The following is a 19,511-nucleotide window of genomic DNA, read 5'->3' on the forward strand; positions in this document are numbered from 1 at the left end:
AGACCTTTGCACCTGGATTTATCCACACCTAACAACTTTTGTCCCAAGAACTCAGGGCCTTCATTGTCTAATTTTTAACCCCCCTAGGACACTAGTCACAACTGGTCACATACTAACATTCTTTTTGGACAAACCTCTTCCAACACATGTGTGTGAAAAACACATTCTAAAGCAAAAGTAGAAAAACATCTGTTTTCGGAGTTTCACCTCCAACACCTTAAGCCAGCTGTGCCAAAAAAATAAATAAATAAATAAATAAAAATAAAAAATAAAGAAACAAAACAAAACAAAAAACCCCAAAACAAAACACCAACCATCCACAGTTCACAGGGACTGGACCTAAATGAAACACAGGCTCTGATATTTACAGATATTGTTGATTTGGATGGGTGTGCTGGTGTACGGCTTTAATCCTAGCACTTTCATGCCAGGCAGGCAATCTCTGAGCTCTGAGGCCCGTTTGGTCTACAAAGTATTTCCAGACCCGCCCGGACTACATAATAAGGCAGTGTATCAAAACAAAACAAAAACCACAAACAAAAACGAACATCTTTAGCAGCCTTCATTTTCACGCTCAACACAAATGTGCAGTGTCGCAGGTCCAATCTGGAGACTGTAATCAGTGGCTAAACACAGTGCCTAAGAGGGCTGGGACCGCGAGAGCACAGTAACTCAGGAGGCGTACCCAGTCCAGCCTTCAGCCGCCCCTCTCCCCTTGCACCCTGCGGCTTCTAACCCCGCCCCTCCCGAGACCCCGCCCAGATGCCGACGTCAGTTGTTATGTCTTGACTGGGGCCGCAGCTGCAGCGGGTCCAGTGCTCCGGGGGCGACGGCCGTGGCCTGAGGAGGCGGCAGGGACGGTGGCCGCGGTTGGCGCGGCGCATCCGCACAGGGCTAGTCCCCGCGCAGCTACGCAACTGACAGGAAGCCTCCCTGGAGAGCCGCGTCGGGGCCTAGTGTTATTTGCTTTTTGCTTTTTCTCCCTTCACGACTGTGGTCTCGCGCTCTTCCTCAGCGGGAGCCGCCGCGACGCCCCCTCGCGGGCCGCCGGCCTGAGAGGCGCCGCCCGCGGGAACCTGGAGCCGCCGCCGGGCCTGGGCGGCCGCCGGGGCCTGAAGCCTGGGCGTTCGGCGCGGCGCTGCGACGACCGCTCCAACCCGCGCTGGGCGCGCCGGGCCCCAGGCCTGGCCCAGCCGAGCACCGCGCCTTCCGGACTGGGGCCACGTAGTCCGGCGCCAACCGCCCTCCGCTGGCCCGCAGTCTATCGGAGCTGCCTCCTGGGTCACCCCTGGTGGGCTCTTGCCCCTTCCAGCCTTCCGCGGTTCGATGGGTGGAGTGCTTTTGAACGTACCCTCTTCTCCCTTTCTCAGCTCTTGACCGCAAGGCCAGAGCCGGCGCCCTCAGCCGCACGCACGCAGCGATCCACCTGCCTCCCCGCGGGGATGGCCCGCGGGTGACCGCCACCGCCGCGCGCCCTCGCTGCCCTCGCCGCCCTCGCCCAGGCTACGCTCCGTCGCCCCGCACTCGACCCCCTCTTCTTGTCCACGGCGTCCCGGCTCCCGGCGACGCCAAGAGGGCGAAGATGTGGCTGAAGCTGTTTTTCTTGCTCCTGTATTTCCTGATCCTGTTCGTCCTGGCCAGGTTTTTTGAGGCCATTGTGTGGTACGAGACTGGCATCTTTGCTACTCAGCTGGTGGATCCGGTGGCATTGAGCTTCAAGAAGCTGAAGACCATTCTGGAGTGTCGAGGGCTGGGCTACTCCGGACTACCTGAGAAGAAAGATGTACGGGAGCTGGTGGAGAAGTCAGGCAAGTGCTGAGCTCCCGGAGGGAGGTCGCCTCCAATGTCCTGGCTCTTCCCCAGCTCTTAGAATGAGGCAGCTCCCGGAATGGTTAAGCAGACTGCTCCAGGGAGTTGCCCAGGTCGTCTTTGTCCATTCTAAATGAATATGTAAATCTTGGTTTTGAAAAAGAAACTGTTGGAGTATTTGGTGTGTTCCAAAGTCTCTTTGGAAATGACAGTTTGAAAGTGTAGCTTTAAAAAGAAAATCATTAAATCGAACCATTTGTCCCAGAATTCAGGAAATTGATTATAGGAGAAGGAAAAAAAAAACTCCAAAACAGCCTGTAAATTGCAGCTTCTGCCTCCATAGTGAAAACAAGCTGCGGGAGGGTAAAACATCATTAAGATAATAACAAAAGGCACGTGGACCTTAGATTTATGCGTAAATTATGCATTTAATTACAGATAAGGTGTACACTGTGCAATATTTGCTTTTTTTACTTTAAATTTAGCGAACATTTTGTGTGATTGTCGTCCTTGTTTGGAGTTCATATTTTCTTGCAGTATTATAATTTTTACTTTTGAATCTTGAATGTATACCTTTCTTGTCATGTGTCACAGGCATCCGTGCGTCACTTAATGGGTTGTGAAAGAGACTTGAAATAGTGCTGAAAGAATATTTATGTAGCCATTGATTTGTGATAGGATTAGGAGGGGAAATACAGTTAACTTGAAAGTGTCTCCGTGTTTAGACAGTCCTCCTGAAAGAGGAATGTAACTTGAGAAAGGCGTTCTGAGTTGATGTAGGAAGCATTTGATGAAACTGATGACTGTCTGGTTTTGTCCTTTCAAGTATGTCATCAGCGGGGCCTTGTACAAGATCTTTTTTTTTTTCCCTGAGGTATTGCTATCTAGACAAATAGTGTGATAGGCAAGATTACAACATAAAGCAGTCTAACACTTGTGTGGTCACCAGTGGGGGAAAAGGAAGGAATGCTTGGTAAGGGATACACTTTTCAACTGTGTTTTATTGTTGCTCTTGATTGCTGCTGGTTTATGCTGCCATTGGTTGTTGGGGGAGGGAAGTGGCTTAGCTATCTCATACAGTTATTTGATCACACAGTTTTTTTTCCCTTTGAGCTTTATGTTAGATATTTTGCTGCCGTTTGAGCCTAAAATTGTTGGAATGTACAAGGAATCTATACATAGTCTAAAGAATATACAACCAATGTATGATTCAGATCCCATATTTTACAGCATAACAAAAAGCAATCTTGGTATGACAACTTAACTGTAAAACCTAAATGTTTGTTGTAGATGGTTTTGCTGTTTAGAATGGAACTGGAATACCACTATGTAATATTTAAGGCAAAGGTTAGATAGTATGACTTGAATGGTTCGGTTTTTTTTTATATTTCATTATATATGATCCAAGTTTACCTGGTACACTTGTGTATGAATATGGGGATTTGTTGTTCTGATAGGTAACACTCTATCTCTCCCATTCACATAAAAACCTTGTGGCCATTTTAAGCAGGCTGATGGCAAATTCTGTGAACCCTCTTCTAAATCTTGTGAGTCACAGCACATAAACCAAGCTTTGAGAAACATGTGAAGCTTGCACAGGCTTTATGTAAAATTAAATGATTACTAGTTTGAGGGGATTTTTTTTTGACTGGTGTAATTTAGTAATTTACTAACAAGCTATATGATGACCCCCCCAATGGAATATATGCTCTACTATAAGAGATGAATTATTGTCTTTTTTTCATCTTTTGTTGATGTATGAATCTTGTATTTAGGAACTATTCTATTTTGTAGAATGAAAATATAATAGTGTTCTTATTCATGATATAAAATGGAATTAATCATTGAAGTTGGGATTTTTGAAACCTTAACAGGGTTTTTATTTTTTCCTTCAGGTGACTTGATGGAAGGTGAACTCTATTCTGCTCTCAAGGAAGAAGAAGCATCTGAGTCTGTTTCTAGTACCAATTTCAGTGGTGAAATGCATTTCTATGAGCTTGTAGAAGACACAAAAGATGGCATCTGGCTGGTTCAGGTAGAAAGGATGACAATACTTAATGAACCTTATTTATACCAAAATAGTATTTACCACTGAGTACCTCTTCTGTTGTTTTTCAAAGCAATGATAATGAAAATTAGGTCAGGAGGTGCAGCTCAGTTGGTAGAGTATGGCCATGTATGAAATCTTGGCTTCAGTCCCTAGCACCACCTAAACCACGTTGTGTTACACACCAGAAATCCCAGCATCAGGAGGCAGAAACTAGGACTCAGAGGTTCAGGGTCTTCCTCAGCTGCCTAACGAGTTCAAAGCCAGTCTAGATAGGAAACATGAGACAATGTCTTTGAGAAAAAAAAAAGTAAAAAGTAAAGAGTGGAAAAGGAAAGATGGGGGGCGTTGTCTTGAGAATCAGCAGACAGAAATGTCTAGAAACACACATGTTCCTTTTATTTAGCAGTGTACACTATTTTGTTTTATTTTTTAACTCTATCTCTGAGTTTATTAAGTTTATTACTCCACACAGGTTTAGCATGCAAGGGAAGAACACTAAAGTAAAAGTAAAAAGTCTTTGCATTAGTGAAGCAGCCAGCCTTGCATGGCAGCTGTGCTAACCGCCATAGAAACAACTCAGCAAAGTAGCTATACTGCGGGACTTAGGGAACATGCTTTTCTATTCCTTTTTTCCTTCCTTATGGTGATTAGATAGTTTTTATGATATCAAAACTGTGAGATTTAGTTAGTATATTAGGAATTTCAAGCTGTAAAGGACCTTAAAAATTATCTTTAATGATTTTCATGGTATGGATTTTGGTAAGTGGATACACAGCATTAATGTAACCATGTGTATTGGAATAATTCGGAATTGGAATATTGAGCATGTAATGTCATCCTAAATATTACTGAAAAGGCAAAGTTTAATTTTTAAAATCTATTCACTTGCAGTAACATAACAAGTAAGCTTGAAGTCTGAATATGACCAAAGTTAAGAATGTAGAGTGTGGCTGGCTGAAACTCAGAAGTCATGTCAGACTGTTTCTGAAGCACTAAGATGAGAGGGAGGTTGTTGAAGGCCCTGGGCCTGCTCAGCAGTATTGCACTAGGGTCAGATCCCAGGTCCTCTGGTTTGTTTTCTTCCTTCAGACGGACTTCTGTGTAGTCATTGACAATGCATACATCCATCCTCCCATTTTTTTCCAGTGCTCTTGACATTCCACTTTGCTGTTGACCAGTTTTGACTTAGGGTTTGAAAATTAAAATAAAAGCTTCATATTACTTTCTGAGAACAAAGGCTACAAGATTTGTTTTTAAAATAAGTTTTAGAAACCTTAATTGGAAGGAAGCCTGAGTTTTGTCATTGGCTGGCAGTATAATTGGGAATAGGTAGGTTTTCTCTTGTTTCTGGACTCAAACGCATGTGCATTTAAAGAGGATGGAATGATGCTGTCATCTACTGTGCTGGAAGAGTGAGCTTCCGTGATTCTGTGGAAATTTCACTGAATACCCTGGTCTTCCCTTTTTAGTTCCATTCCTACTGTATTTGACTTTTTACCCTTTATAATCAGCAAAGGTAGAACCTGAGAGGGTTTAGTCTGTACAAATTCTAGTTTATTTCTGTTTTTGTTTATTGAGAAATAAGCTATAAGGGTTGAGAATATAACTCAGTGGTAGAACGTTTGCCTGGTATGCCTGAAGCCCTGGATGTGATTTCAGTCATTTGTTTAAAGCTTTATAAAATTATTATTCTATTTCTTGCCCCAAACACTTACTTCTAATCTGGCCAAGAAATATTTATTGGTTTTGATAATTTTAGGTATATTGACAAGATAGAATTGAATGGTCAGTCCCATTGCTGTGGTTTTATGGCCTAAATGCTTATCGCTTACATGATTTGATTTTCTGAAGTGGATGGTGGAGAAGGCATTAGGCATGGCTAAAATGCAGAAGATGTCAAAGGCCTGGGAACTGCTTGGAAATACAGGATCCTACTTGTAAATGCTAGGTAAATCTGATTGACTAGTTAGCTATATATGCTTCACTTTTAAGTTATCTTTTTTTAAAAAGATTTATTTTTATTATGTATACAGGTGTTTTCCCTTATGTGTGTCATTGTACTGTGTGCTCGCCTGGTGCCCACAGAAGCCAGAAGAGGGTGTCAGATCTCCTAGAACTAGACTAACAGATGGTTGTTAACTGCCATGTGGGTGCTCAGAATCAGAAGTAGGTCCTCTGGAAGAGCAGTCAGTACTCTTAACCCCTGAGCCATCTTTCCAGCCCCAGTTACCTATCCTCTTGATGTCTCACTAAAGATATGTATGAACTAAATCCCTTAATATGTGATAAAATTAATCCATTTATTTAGTATAAATGACTTTGCCAGAGCTATGACCAAGCAGCTCACATTCCAGTTGTGAGAATCAGACATCAAATAAATTAATATTGAATATAATGCCAATAAGTTGGAAGTTCTGAGAAAAAAGAAGTGGACTAAAGAGATAGAATAATGAGGAACTTTTTTACAAGGTGGCTATTGAACAAAGTAATAAGCAATGATGTAAATGTAGCTTTTAGTCTCTTCATTATTTTCTCCCAAGTATTTTAAAAGTCATGTATTTAACAGTTGAAAAATACTTCCTAAGGAAAACAGAATGTATATAGGGAACAGTACAGTAGGGCACTCTTTGTTTTTCCAGTAATGTGCAATGCCACTGATTTCCAGTGTCCAGCTTGTGTGCTTTGTGACCAGTTACTTAGATCTGTCAAATGGCTAGTCTGGTCTGCAAGGCCAGTGTCTGTTCAGATAGTTGAGAGAAGTAAGCCTGAGACCCTGCTGTTGGAACTAGGAGCTAACCTAAGCAGCTGAACTTAACGGCCAGGCACCTCTCTTAAGTTATAACTTCATAGTTATATTTGGGTTTTGTTTGTTTAGTTAGTTTTTAAAACTATACTTAAAATTTTAAAAATATTTGCTAGAAACAGAAGGGAAGTGTTCTCTTGGTTGTTTGTCACTCCTCAGCAAGACTATCTCTCAAGAATACAGTTCTGTACAGTTTAACTGCTGGGTCTCTTCTTCTATTTTGTTTTCTGTTGTTTGTTTTGAAGCAGGGTCACTGAGTAGTCCAGGCTCATTACCTTCTTCCTGCTCATCTTTCTGACTGCTGAGAGCAGGTGTCAGCCATCATGACACTCTTATGTATTTTGAAAGAAGCTGGCTAGTTTGTTTGCTCTTTTCTGTTTTTTAAAGTGCCTATGAGGAGTATTTTCACACACTGTACTGCATAGATTTTGGCCATTTCTGTCTTCAGCTTGTCAAACTTGATTCCATGTGTTTCCTGTGTACTTGAGCATGTGTGATGAATAGAACTATAGGAGTTATTTTTCCTATTGCTATGACAAAGGAAAGGTTCATTTTGGCTTCCTGTTTGGAGGGGAAATAATGCAGCAGTCATGTAGGTGGCTAGTACATCTCATCCATGTCAGAAAATGGAGAAAGATGAATGCAGGTATTCATTCCACTCACCTTCTTTTAAAAAAATCATCATCATCCTTCTATGTGTGCATGGATGATGTATGTGGAAGGGATATGCCCACTGTGGTATATGTGTGACAGCCAAAAGACAACCTTGTAGATGTCCCTGAAACATGTGGATTTGGGGGCTCAAACTCAGGTCAGGAGGCCTGTCAGACAAATGCTATCCTACCAAGCTATCTCATCCCCTCTGCCTTCCCAAAGTTTTAAAAATTACCTCTATTTTTTTTGGGTGAGAAGTACTTGTGGAGAACAGAGGACAGCTTGTAGGAGTTGGTTCTCTCCACTAACCATTGCAAGAACTAATTTTTATTTTTAAAAATAGCAAAATCCATGACACCTTTATGAATAATATACACTATGTATTTCACACAGAACCAAGTCCTTCCTTTGTAATACAATTGTAACACAGAGTTACAATTTTGTTCTTCCTCCCTAACTTAAGCTCCTGCCATTAGCCATTCATTTCCCAATTTTGTGGCTCTTTGACTCTGCCACCACCCAGTCCCCTTGGCACCCAAAGTCGAGGATTATTTTGCTTTCAAAAGATTGCTGGTTAGAGGAGCAAAGCTTTTGAAGTGGAAAAATTGCATAAAGTATAGCTTTTTCTTTTGTATTTGTCCTCTAACATTTTTTTCTTTATTTCTTTTGACTTTTGTCATAATTTTAAAAGAGATATAGCTGTTCATTCCCTACTAGCTGTGCCATTTATTGGGATTAAAGTCACTGGAGTTGCACAGCACCGAAAAACACTTTATAGACTTAAAGTACTGGAAAGCTTTGGTCACTGTTTACTGAAGAATTCTGTTAATGCAGTTCCTGTTTGGCTGGAAGCATTAACAGCTGATTTTAAACTTGTTTATTTGCTCTTTTATTTGTTTATTTGTTTAGGGAAAATCTAATTATTTATCCCTTTAATGGGCTACTACAGAGCAAAATATGCAGCAAGCCACTGTGTTTTATGTTGGTGGAAATGTTTAGAATTTACCCATAAAGTAAGCCAGTGAGAGTAGTACACTTGATTTTAGTCAGAAATTAGAAACAATAACAGGGTGAATACTTACAGTTAGTTAATTAGAATGTTATTCAGTTTCAGCTTTGTCTTATCACTGATCCTCAATTTTGATGACTTTACACAGAAGATATCTATCTATCTATCTCTATATATTTAATTTGTAAAACTGTATCCCTGTTAAAATACTGAGGAATGTAAAAATGTCAGCTCTCTTATTCAAAGGAACCGCAGTATGTAACTGTGACTCCTCTGGGGGGGGGGGGGTAACAAGGACGCACTAAGTGTTCTGAAGAAATACACCCTCTTCTTAAAAAACAGGCAAAAGTATATTTGCAAATATATTAGCTATCTTTTATATAAAGGAAACCAAAACAGTTAGTATGCCGTTGCATAGCAAGATGCCATTTATACTGTCTGTTAGAAAACATACAGGATGACAGGTTGTTGGGAAGGAACTTTTGGTTATAATAGAAATTGTTTTAGAAACTCTTTATAAAAAGACATAGAAGTTGGGTGGTTGTGGTTTTGGTGGCTGTCTTTAATCCCACCACTCTGGAGAGGCAGAGCCGTGCAGATCTCTGTGAGTTTGAGGCTAGATTGGTCTACAGGACCAATTCCAGGACAGCCAAGGCTAAATAGAGAAATCCTGTCTCAAAAACCAGAAGTGGGGATTGTGTAGAACAAATTGTAAAAAGCTTGAAAAAGTTTAGTTCAGCTCAAATGTTTAATTAGCAGCACCCAGATCATCTAGACACAACAATGAACTGAAAGATTGCCCTACATTTAGCCTGTGATGCCAGATCTCTTTCAGGCTTGAAATTCACCTGTACTTCGATTCAGATTTTTTTCTTGTATTTGAAAACATTCTCTGTAGAGAATTTCTGAGAAGTATCTCTTCTCATGTAGTAGACCAGCAGTGTGGATTCACTCCAGATGATGTGTACTTTGTAGGACATAAGCTGTAGAGCAGAGCACTCCTGCTAATGTGACACAGTTTAATAGGCGAAGAAGATTTTGTTTTGCCATTAACTGAGCCAGATGAGCTAATTGTGAAAACACTACCATTTTTATAGTGACCATTTAATTCAACCTCCTTCAAAGTTAATGTATGTAAAACCTTTAGTTGACTAATCGCATAGGATTTTAACAAAACAGTTTCTAATTGTGTAGCAATAGTGACAGAATCATAAAATGATTCATTAAATGCTTAGATGACTTCTCATTTTTGTACAGCTCTCTCAGTGGGGAATCCTTAAACTCTTCCAGAACAGATGCTAGAACAGATTGCTGAGTAAATAAGGCCCCAGGGTTGAAATTGTCATGTAGCTCCTCAGCCTCTCTCACAATTCTCCTCACTCACTCCTGCTGTCCCTGCCAGAACCAGGGTGTGCCTGGGAACAGCCCTCTCTTATTCCCCCTTCTCATTCCTAACACAGAAGTGCTTGTCATGCATCTGCAAGGTACTTGCACAATCAGCAATTAGGTCTTCACTCAAAGATGCCCTGCGACTTAGGGCTGTGTGCACGTTGACAGTGGCAATGTCTTAGCTCCTTGAGGCATTGTCATTGCCAACACAGGCCTAAAATATTTGGGTTATTTTACAGCTTTAGTCAAGAAATGGAAGAAATGTTGGGAAAGAGAGTTATTTTTAAAGAGAGAGAAAGGAAGAGACAGAGAAAGAGGAGACTGCAAAGAACAGAGAGTATAGTATTTAATTACACAGAGACTGATTTGAGAAGTCTGAAGGTTATGTTCAGGTACTTTTGGCCCCATGATCAAGAGAAGTACTAATGACTCTTGAGAAGTAACAGAAAGGAAAAGAACACTTATTTTGCCGCTGGGTATAGAACTGAGTGGTGGAGCATTAGCCTAGTATGCTCTTAGTGTCCTATGTTCCACTTCCTGAACCACCATTACCTCCACTAAAGACAGAGAGACAGAGACAGAGAGAGAAGGACAGAAGGAAAAGGGACCAAGAATTAGGAAACAGACCATACTTGACTGCCCTGATTCTCCAGGTAAACCTTTAAAATATACTTTTAGACAAGAAAAAGGGCTAAGTAGCATCTTGGGTAATGTGATCAGCATGACCTCCCTAAAAAGCTTATATTTTAACCGTGTCCTCAGTCCTCTGAGAATGCAAATGTGAACTCATGTCTCCCTCAATAAGACCATGTATTTTCATTAAAAGTATTGTCAAAACCATTTACTTAATTCTCTAATTCGTGTGCAAGTATTGAGTATTAAATGTATGTTACAGTGTGTTACATGTACATGTATGTCTCCATACGTGTTAGAACAACAGTATCCATGATGTATTATAGGAGTTGCTTGAGTAACTTCATTTTCCAGGACCATGTGCCCTCAGCCTGTGATGCTCCTGACATTTGTTAGACTTCCTAGGAAAAGGGCCACAGCTGAGGTCGCTGTCCTACCCCTTGCTTCTCACAGCGAGTTCACTGCTCGCACTCAGTTTATACACACGCCTGGAACTTTACTTCCTGAGGCTTTTCAATTATGAAAATAGTTCTTCCTGCCAGAAAGATTAGAGGCCCCCGAGTGTTGTCTTTGTAATTTCAAATTGAATAATGTCAGTAAAGATGGCATTTATGAAGACAGCTTAGGTCTGTATATGCTGGACTTAAAGTACAGGGCATCGTGAAAACTTTAGACATTTTTTGGTTTTCCATTAAATTGTATTTTATTATGTTTACATTTTTTAGAGTTATACTATTATCTTCAGTGAAACTCTGCTTCCATTAAGTCAGGAAGACTGGTGATAAAGAGAAGAGATATTTAACTACTACTGTCATAAACAGAGAAGTTAACAACATTTTGAAAGTCAAATTTTTTCCTTTCTTTAAAATATAATCAGCTCCTCTAAGAGCTAACTGTGTATGAGGGCTGTTTTGTACACTTGAAATATAAGTTTAAGGCTGCCAAGTTCATTGTGGCTGCTCCTGTTCCTAGAGTCTTTCTAATTAACAATAAGTCAGATATTTTCCTGAACGCACACCAGTATACAAAGCATGCAAAAAATCATGTTCCCCCTGATTTGCATTACTCATTAAAATGGTTTATGTCAGTGTTTCTCAATCTGCAGTTGCATAAAAGATATCCTACATACCAGATATTTATATTATGATTTATAACAGTCACAAATTATAGTTATGGCATAACAACAGAATAATTTTATGGTTGGGGTTAAGGGTCACGGTGTTAGCAAGGGTGAGCACTACTGATCTGTGTATTTCAAATGTCATTTCCTTTCCCAGTTTCCCATCCGTAAGCCCCTATCCTCTCCTTCCTCCCCCTTCTTCTATGAGGTGTTCCCCCTCCCACACCACCCCCTTTCTTTGGATTTTTAAAAACTTATTTTCAAAGAGAAATTGGCTTCAGGGCCTTTTTCTGATTGTGTAATATAATTACAGAAAATAGGTACGTAGTAGAGAATATGGCAGATTTTTCAAAGGCTTTTGGCTCCTATTCTGAGTTACTGATAGAGCATGGAGTTTAACGTACTACACTTGGGTTTCTTTTCTAGCTGGACAGATGTAACTTCTGTAGGAATAGCAGTGAGGGCCAGTAAGGTGGCTCAGCAGGTAAAGGTGCGTGCTGCACAAGCTTGCGGTCTCACATTCAAGCCTCAGTGCCCAGATAGCAGAAGGAGAGAACTGACTGTCATGAGTTCCCTCAGATCTCCACAAGGATGCTGTAACACTCATACACATATGCATGAATTTAATTAATAATGACAAATTAAAATATAAAAAGAAGTGCAGTAATAATGAGATGATTCAGTTGATCTAGAACTGGAAGCAGAATGTCATTAACAAAAAGAGTATTCTATAGATAGGAATGATTGGGTTTAGGTAATTAAAGTTTCACTTTTTCCTCAACTCTCTCTCTTGGGAAATAGGTCATAGCAAATGACAGAAGTCCTTTGGTGGGTAAAATCCACTGGGAGAAAATGGTAAAAAAAGTGTCAAGATTTGGAATACGGACAGGCACTTTCAACTGTTCCAGTGATCCCAGGTAAGTGGATTAAGAAATTCTGAGTTTAAACCCTGACCAGAATCTTTTTTGTTTAATAAAGAACACTACAAGAAGCCTGCCTGAACTGAAAACTAATTATTTGTTTAGTGCACTGCTGGTTACCCAGATGCCCAGATGTTTGTAGCTGACTTTCTCAGAGACCCCTTAAAACTGTCTGTAGTCCTTTGTTTCAGTTTTCTTTTCCAGATGGCTGTGGATGACATCACTGTTCTCATCTGTAGCTCAGACTGGCTTTATAACCTTCCCTTAGTCAAGGGCCTGGATTGCAGGCCTACATAACCACTTTCATACTTCTGACCTTCAGTTTGCATGTCCGTAGTCACTCTCCATCTGCTCCACAACTACCCCTAGGTATGCCCTTCTCTCCAATATCAAAGTCAGATTCATCCTTGTATTTAATCAGACATACCCTTTCTATCTTTTCTACCCCTCACTATTTTGTTTTTCTTTATTTTTTTAGATGTGGTTTGGTTTGTCATTGACTTCAGTATTCAGTGTATTATTACATTAATTCTGGTCTTGTTACTTAATTTTTAGTTAAATTTAGATTACATACATATGTGTGTGTAAAGGAGTATATATATGCACGTCTGAGCACAGGTGCCATTGAAGTTCAGAAGATGGTGTGGGATCCTTGGATCTGGAGTCATAGGTAGCTGTGAGCCTCCCAGTGTGGACACTGATTTAAAAAAAAAAAAATCAACATTTTTATATAGCCAAATGAACTGACAAAAGAGCTGGATAAAATGGTATATACCTGTATTCCCAGTGGGAGGCTGAATGGGAAGATCTCAAATCCTAAGCCACCCTATATAGTGAAACAGTTGCGCAAAACAAACCCTGAGAAATGTTTTCTTGATAGTATCATTGAATTTATTCTGACCTTTAAAATGTTCTTTTTTAATTGGCAGTAAAAGACTTTATGTTGATACATGGTAATATAAAATTCTTAAAAACATGATTTAATTTGACAGTTATAACAAGAAATTTTCTTTTGGGTAGTCCCAAGTTCTTTAGAATGACAGAACTTAAAAATACCAGTTCTGAACTGAACAGAAAACATAAAAGGAGGAAATGAGAGCATTAAGAGCTTGCCCGTTTTACAAAGCAAGATTTTGTGTCATAAAGATGTCATTATTTATGACACAAGACAGAAGCCAGTGTAGTTATAAGAGAGAAGATAAAAAGAATGACCAAGAGTAGAGATGTGGGACTGGGGAGATGTTTCAGCAATTGAAAACATTTTCTGATCTTGTAGAGAACCTGGGTTTGGTTCCCAACAGCAGGGGATCTGACATACTCTGTTCTGAGACCTGCAAACAAGCATACACACTACACATAAATACAAATTATAATGAGTAGAATGTGTCACCACAAGTTTCTTGAAATTAAGCCATTTAAACTCCGTAGATAAAATGGAAAGGGTCTACAGGCATTTTACCCACTGTTTGTTTTTGGCAAGGGTAAAAACAGGATTCATACCATTGAATTATTTTTCTTTGTATAACTCTATTGTTAAGGAACAGAAATACTTAATTTTTAAGGTATGTCTCTTTTCAAACCATTTCATGTTAATGAAAAATGTGCTGTTAAGGGACTGAATAAACACACTAAAAAGTTAAGAGTCAGGAGCTATGATTCAAAGTCACTAAGATGCTCCCCAGTGTCCTCTACAACCTGTTCTTTAAAAGACAACATACCATCTTCATTTATCTTAAATTATACCACAGTATTCCTGAGATAAATTAGTCATGCTGCCATTATAAAACATATGCCACATAACTTGACTTTCCTCTCTGGATCATATGAATGTGTAACATATTCATCTAACCCCAATAAAATATAAAATGTGCTTAGTAAATCAAATGTAACATCCCTTAGATCAGTATTCTGAAGCAACATAAGAAATCAAGTGCTATGCATTTTCAAGTCTATAACAAAGCATAGCTACCTGGTAGATATTTTTATTCTTTTTTTTTTTTTTTTTTTTGGAGCTGGGGACCGAACCCAGGGCCTTGCGCTTCCTAGGCAAGCACTCTACCACTGAGCTAAATCCCCAACCCCGATATTTTTATTCTTTATCAATATAAATTTTATATATCATAAAATTCTACATGGCAGGTTTTAGGAAGAATTTTTTTAAAAAAGGAAAATGTCTTCAGTTATCATCTATCCATAAGTAACGGGAAGTAATGTGATAGCTGTTTTAGTTTTTGTTATTTCTTATCACCTGGTTTTTCGGAGGGGACAAATGTCATATCAAGAACTCACTAGATACCAAAGGACCTCGTGCATAACTGTAATCAGGTGGTGATTGTAATTATGCTCATCATCACTCCACTGGTAAATGGATTGGCCTGAAACTTTGTATACTTTCTGTCTGTGTTTCCTAAGTGTTAAGGCCTTTTTTACGGTATTCATTACAGAGAAAAGAAAGTTAACTGTAACTTGAAGTAGCTGCCTTTTGGATTGGCTTATTTATGTAAAGATTACTGTTTAGTAGTTAGTGCCTATTGCCTTGTGCTAGGCCTTGTGGGAGTAGCTAGTTGAGAAGTGGTAAGGTAGGTGCCTATTGAGGACTCTGAACTACCTCAGGGACTCAGCATGTAGGAGCATTCATCTTCCTCTGTTTCTCCCTAATTTCTAACCATCTTTTAAGGCCTAGTTCTTTTCCAACCCTTTCTTGAGCTATTTACCTGCTCAAATTCCTAGTAATATCTCTTCTTTGATCTTACTTTGTTACTGGTTTCTCATCCATAACAGCAGTTTTTAATTCTGTATGAGCAGAAATCACTTGCCATTATCTTTGGATCTTAGTATGTAACACAGTTGCACATAGGCGGTGCTAAAGTATTTTCTGACTCTTTGGCTTAGAAATGCTTTAGGTATGCCTTATACAAAATTTTTTTCTTAAACACAGAAATTCAAAGCAGACTATAGTAAGCTTGCTTATTCTGGCACACTTGCCAGAAGTTTTGGCTTCTCTTTGGTTATTGGAGATTATCTGGTCTCAAAGAAGAGGGTCTTAAAAGGGTACCTTTCAGGCCCTAAAGAAAATTGTTAGCATGTAAGTTGTTCAACAGCCTCACTGTTCATTCAGTTTACTCTCTTACAGGTACTGCAGAAGGAGAGGCTGGGTACGTTCCACTCTCATCATGTCTGTCCCACAAACAAGCACATCTAAAGGGAAAGTCATGCTTAAAGAGTACAGTGGGCGCAAGATTGAAGTAGAACACATTTTTAAATGGATAACTGCCCATGCAGCTTCTCGGATCAAAACTATATATAATGTTGAGCATTTGAAAGAAGAATGGAATAAAAGTGATCAGTACTGGGTAAAAATATACCTGTTTGCAAACCTTGACCAACCACCAGCTTTCTTCTCTGCATTAAGTATAAAATTTACTGGAAGAGTTGAGTTTATTTTTGTTAATGTGGAAAATTGGAACAACAAGAGTTATATGACAGATATTGGTATTTATAACATGCCGTCATACATACTTAGAACTCCTGAAGGAATTTACAGATATGGAAATCACACAGGTGAATTTATATCCCTTCAGGCCATGGATTCATTTTTACGCTCATTACAACCTGAAGTAAATGATCTGTTTGTTTTGAGTTTGGTTCTAGTTAATCTTATGGCTTGGATGGACTTATTTATTACACAAGGAGCAACCATCAAGCGATTTGTGGTTCTCATAAGCACTTTAGGGACATACAATTCCCTATTAATTATTTCTTGGCTACCTGTGTTGGGCTTTCTACAGCTCCCTTACTTAGATAGCTTTTATGAATATAGTTTAAGATTGCTGCGATACTCTAATACAACCACACTGGCTTCGTGGGTAAGGGCAGACTGGATGTTTTACTCTTCACACCCAGCCCTGTTTCTCAGTACATACCTTGGACATGGTTTGCTAATTGATTACTTTGAGAAGAAGAGACGGCGCAGCAACAATGATGAAGTTAATGCGAATAATTTAGAGTGGTTATCAAGTCTGTGGGACTGGTACACCAGCTACCTCTTCCACCCGATTGCTTCTTTTCAGAACTTTCCTGTAGACTCTGATTGGGATGAAGACCCTGACTTATTCTTGGAGCGGTTAGCTTTCCCTGACCTTTGGCTTCACCCTCTGATACCAACTGATTATATTAAAAACTTACCAATGTGGCGGTTTAAATGTCTTGGGGCTCAGTCTGAAGAAGAAATGTCGGAGAGTTCTCAAGACACTGAAAATGACTCAGATAGTGACAACACGGACACTTTTAGTAGTAGTAAGGATGTATTTGAAGATAAACAAAATGTTCACAGTTCTCCAGGAAGAACAAGTCGCTGCGATACTGAGGCTTGTTCATGTGCCAATAAATGTTGTCAGACCAGCCCATGTGAAAGGAAGAGGAGGTCATATGGCTCACATAATACTAAGGAAGATATGGAGCCGGACTGGCTAACTTGGCCTGCTGGTACGCTGCACTGTACTGAATGTGTTGTTTGCCTTGAGAATTTTGAGAATGGATGTTTGCTGATGGGGTTGCCTTGTGGTCATGTGTTTCACCAGAATTGCATTGTTATGTGGTTGGCTGGGGGCCGACACTGTTGCCCTGTTTGCCGTTGGCCTTCATATAAGAAAAAGCAGCCATATGCACAGCAACAGCCGTTGTCAAATGATGCTCCATCTTGACCATGTGCAGTTGTCCAATAAGCTTTGAGTATCTTACAGCTTGCCTTTTTAATGTTAGTCACAATGTTTTTGTGGTTTGAAGTTTAGTTTAATGTTAGTGCAGTGACAGGAAATACACATTATGCTGATGTTGATGACAGAATTTATTTGGATGCCTTGTGTGTCAATTGAATGCATACTAAACTGTAAAAAAATTATTTACAGCATTGAAAATTCAGAAGTTAATGGGTTTTTTGTAAGCACAAAAGAAGTATGGTAGAAATTTATCTTAGCAAGACTTTATGAGGCAGGATCAAATCCTAGTGGGCCTGAGCTGATTTCTTACCCTAAATGTTTTTTCCCTTTTTACAATCTCTGTCCAGCACCTCTTGGTTAAATAATGTATGCTCTGAGACATGAAATTAAAACAGATCTATAAAATAAATTATTTTAAAAGCAGAAGGTTGTAGGTTTTCTGATCTTAAGCTGTGATAAGGTAACTGGTTTTTGTAGGTGTTTTGCTGGATTGCTAGTTTCACGGGTCATTGCACCATGATGTTGAGGTGGAGGGAAGGATAGGAATCCTAGTGCTGACACTGGCTCTGAGTAGTGGTAGTTGACCTCGCAGCCTGATAGCTTGGATAGGAAAGGATTTTATAGGGGCTTTGAAAAATTAGTATTTAGCATATTCATCTAAGTAAAAGCAACTATAATTTATTGTCATACAAGGACTACCTTGTATGTTTAACTGACTTTTTTATTTTGAAAATTTTCAGTGCTACAGGAAAGCTGAGAATATAGCTAGTAGAGTAAATATCTATTTCTCTTTCGTGCACCATATTTGTATTTTATTACATTTACTTTAGCACCTTTTTATTACAATTTTAATATTTCTTCTTTTTCCCTCTCAGTCTATTGAAAGTAAACTTGAAACATGATGCTTTACCCATAAACAGTCACTACACCACATTTTCTATGAATGAGAGCTTTCTCTTACATAGTCAACACCTAATCATACCCTTGAAATTTAATATTGATTCAGTAATACCTAATACATGCTCCTTGTTTCCTAAATGTCTTTATATCTTTGTCTGTCTGTGTTTCATTCTTACTGCGAATATAGAGAAGACTCATCTGTTGGATTCAGTCTCCTTTTCTTCCATCCTGTCCTCTAGAGAAACTGCTCTGTGTGTGTGTGTGTGTGTGTGTGTGTGTGTGTGTGTGTGTGTGTGTGTGTGTATGTGTGTGTGTGTGTGTGTGTGTGTGAGAGAGAGAGAGAGAGAGAGAGAGAGAGACTTTCTATTTTTCTTCCATGTTTTGCATATCACTGGACTCAGTATTATTGTTGTTGTTGTTGTTATTATTTCTGTGTATTAAAACTTCAGGTGCTAGAGGGACTGCTCATTGGTTAAGAGCATTGGCTGTTCTTATGGGGACCTAGGTTTGATTCCTAGCTTCTATGTGATAGCTAACCAGCTAATTTGTAACTATAGTTTCAGGAGACCTAACACATTCTTAACCTCTGCAGGCAGTGGATGCACATGGTACACAGGCAAAACACCCATAGAATAAATTACATACATACATACATACATACATACATACATACATACATACATACATACATCTCAAGCACCCATAAAAATTAAATTTTTAAAATGCTTATTTTTGGTGCTCAATGTCATATTTAGCTAGTACCTCTCTATACCACCCTTGTATCTTGTTACTAATGTCTGTTAATCCTGAAGCACTCGTTTGCTTTTGACCCAGCTTTCTTGTCATCCATTTCTTCAAAGTACCCAAGTTTCATGATGGTGGTGAACTGCACTCCAAAATGGAAATGGGAAATAAATTATTTCCAGAGTACTAACAGTTTTTTCTTGCATGATAAATTGTGCCTTACTTTCAAATACTAGTAGAAAATAGGTGCTTTTTTTTTACTTTGAGTGGGATTATGTCATAATAAATCCATCATAAATTGAAAGTTTCACAAGTAAAAAATGCATTTACAAGTCTAAAGTACCAATGTAGTTCATTGTAGAAAAATGTCAGTTGTTTCCCCTCAGGGTCCTCTGACTGGCAGTTCCAGCTTGATACCCCTATCCAGAATACTATACTTTTCTATACTGGGAAGTGATCAGAATTTCAACTAACTGCCTCTAAAGAGAGACTTCTTTCTCATCATCCTAAACATTCAAAGATCATCAAACATCAGTAGAATGCTCGTCTAGATAGAATTCATGAAGCCCTAAATTGGTCCCCAGCACCATATGAACCGGCATGGTGGTACACACCAATAGTCCCACTCAGAGGCGGAGGATCAAGGGTCCAGTTCGTCCTCAGCTACATAAAGAGTTCAAGACCAGCCTGAGAGAAGACATGAGACCTCATCTTAAATAGGAAACCACCTAATAGAAAGGACTAGCAGCTATGGAATTATAT

General features: G+C 39.4%; 1 protein-coding gene across 2 annotated transcripts; it reads left to right on the plus strand.

The window, feature by feature from the left end:
• Positions 1-814: 814 nt before the first annotated feature.
• On the plus strand, positions 815-17,528 carry Rnf103 (ring finger protein 103). Of its 2 annotated transcripts, none has more exons than XM_087659499.1 (4): positions 815-1,808; positions 3,705-3,844; positions 12,269-12,384; positions 15,506-17,528. In XM_087659499.1, exons 1-4 carry the CDS (start codon positions 1,583-1,585, stop codon positions 17,088-17,090), a joined length of 2,067 nt encoding a protein of 688 aa, XP_087515625.1. In that variant the 5' UTR covers positions 815-1,582; the 3' UTR covers positions 17,091-17,528.
• Positions 17,529-19,511: the final 1,983 nt, after the last annotated feature.

The sequence above is a fragment of the Rattus norvegicus genome, chromosome 4 (genome assembly GCF_021556685.1).
Source record: "Rattus norvegicus strain SHRSP/BbbUtx chromosome 4, alternate assembly SHRSP_T2T, whole genome shotgun sequence".
Taxonomy (NCBI): domain Eukaryota; kingdom Metazoa; phylum Chordata; class Mammalia; order Rodentia; family Muridae; genus Rattus; species Rattus norvegicus.

Excerpts from the sequence above, each read along its gene's own strand:
- Rnf103 (XM_087659499.1), top strand. The coding sequence starts at position 1,583 with ATGTGGCTGAAGCTGTTTTTCTTGCTCCTGTATTTCCTGATCCTGTTC. Across the intron at positions 1,809-3,704 it reads GGAGCTGGTGGAGAAGTCAG|GTGACTTGATGGAAGGTGAA; the intron begins GCAAGTGCTGAG and ends TTTTTCCTTCAG. Across the intron at positions 3,845-12,268 it reads ATGGCATCTGGCTGGTTCAG|GTCATAGCAAATGACAGAAG; the intron begins GTAGAAAGGATG and ends CTTGGGAAATAG.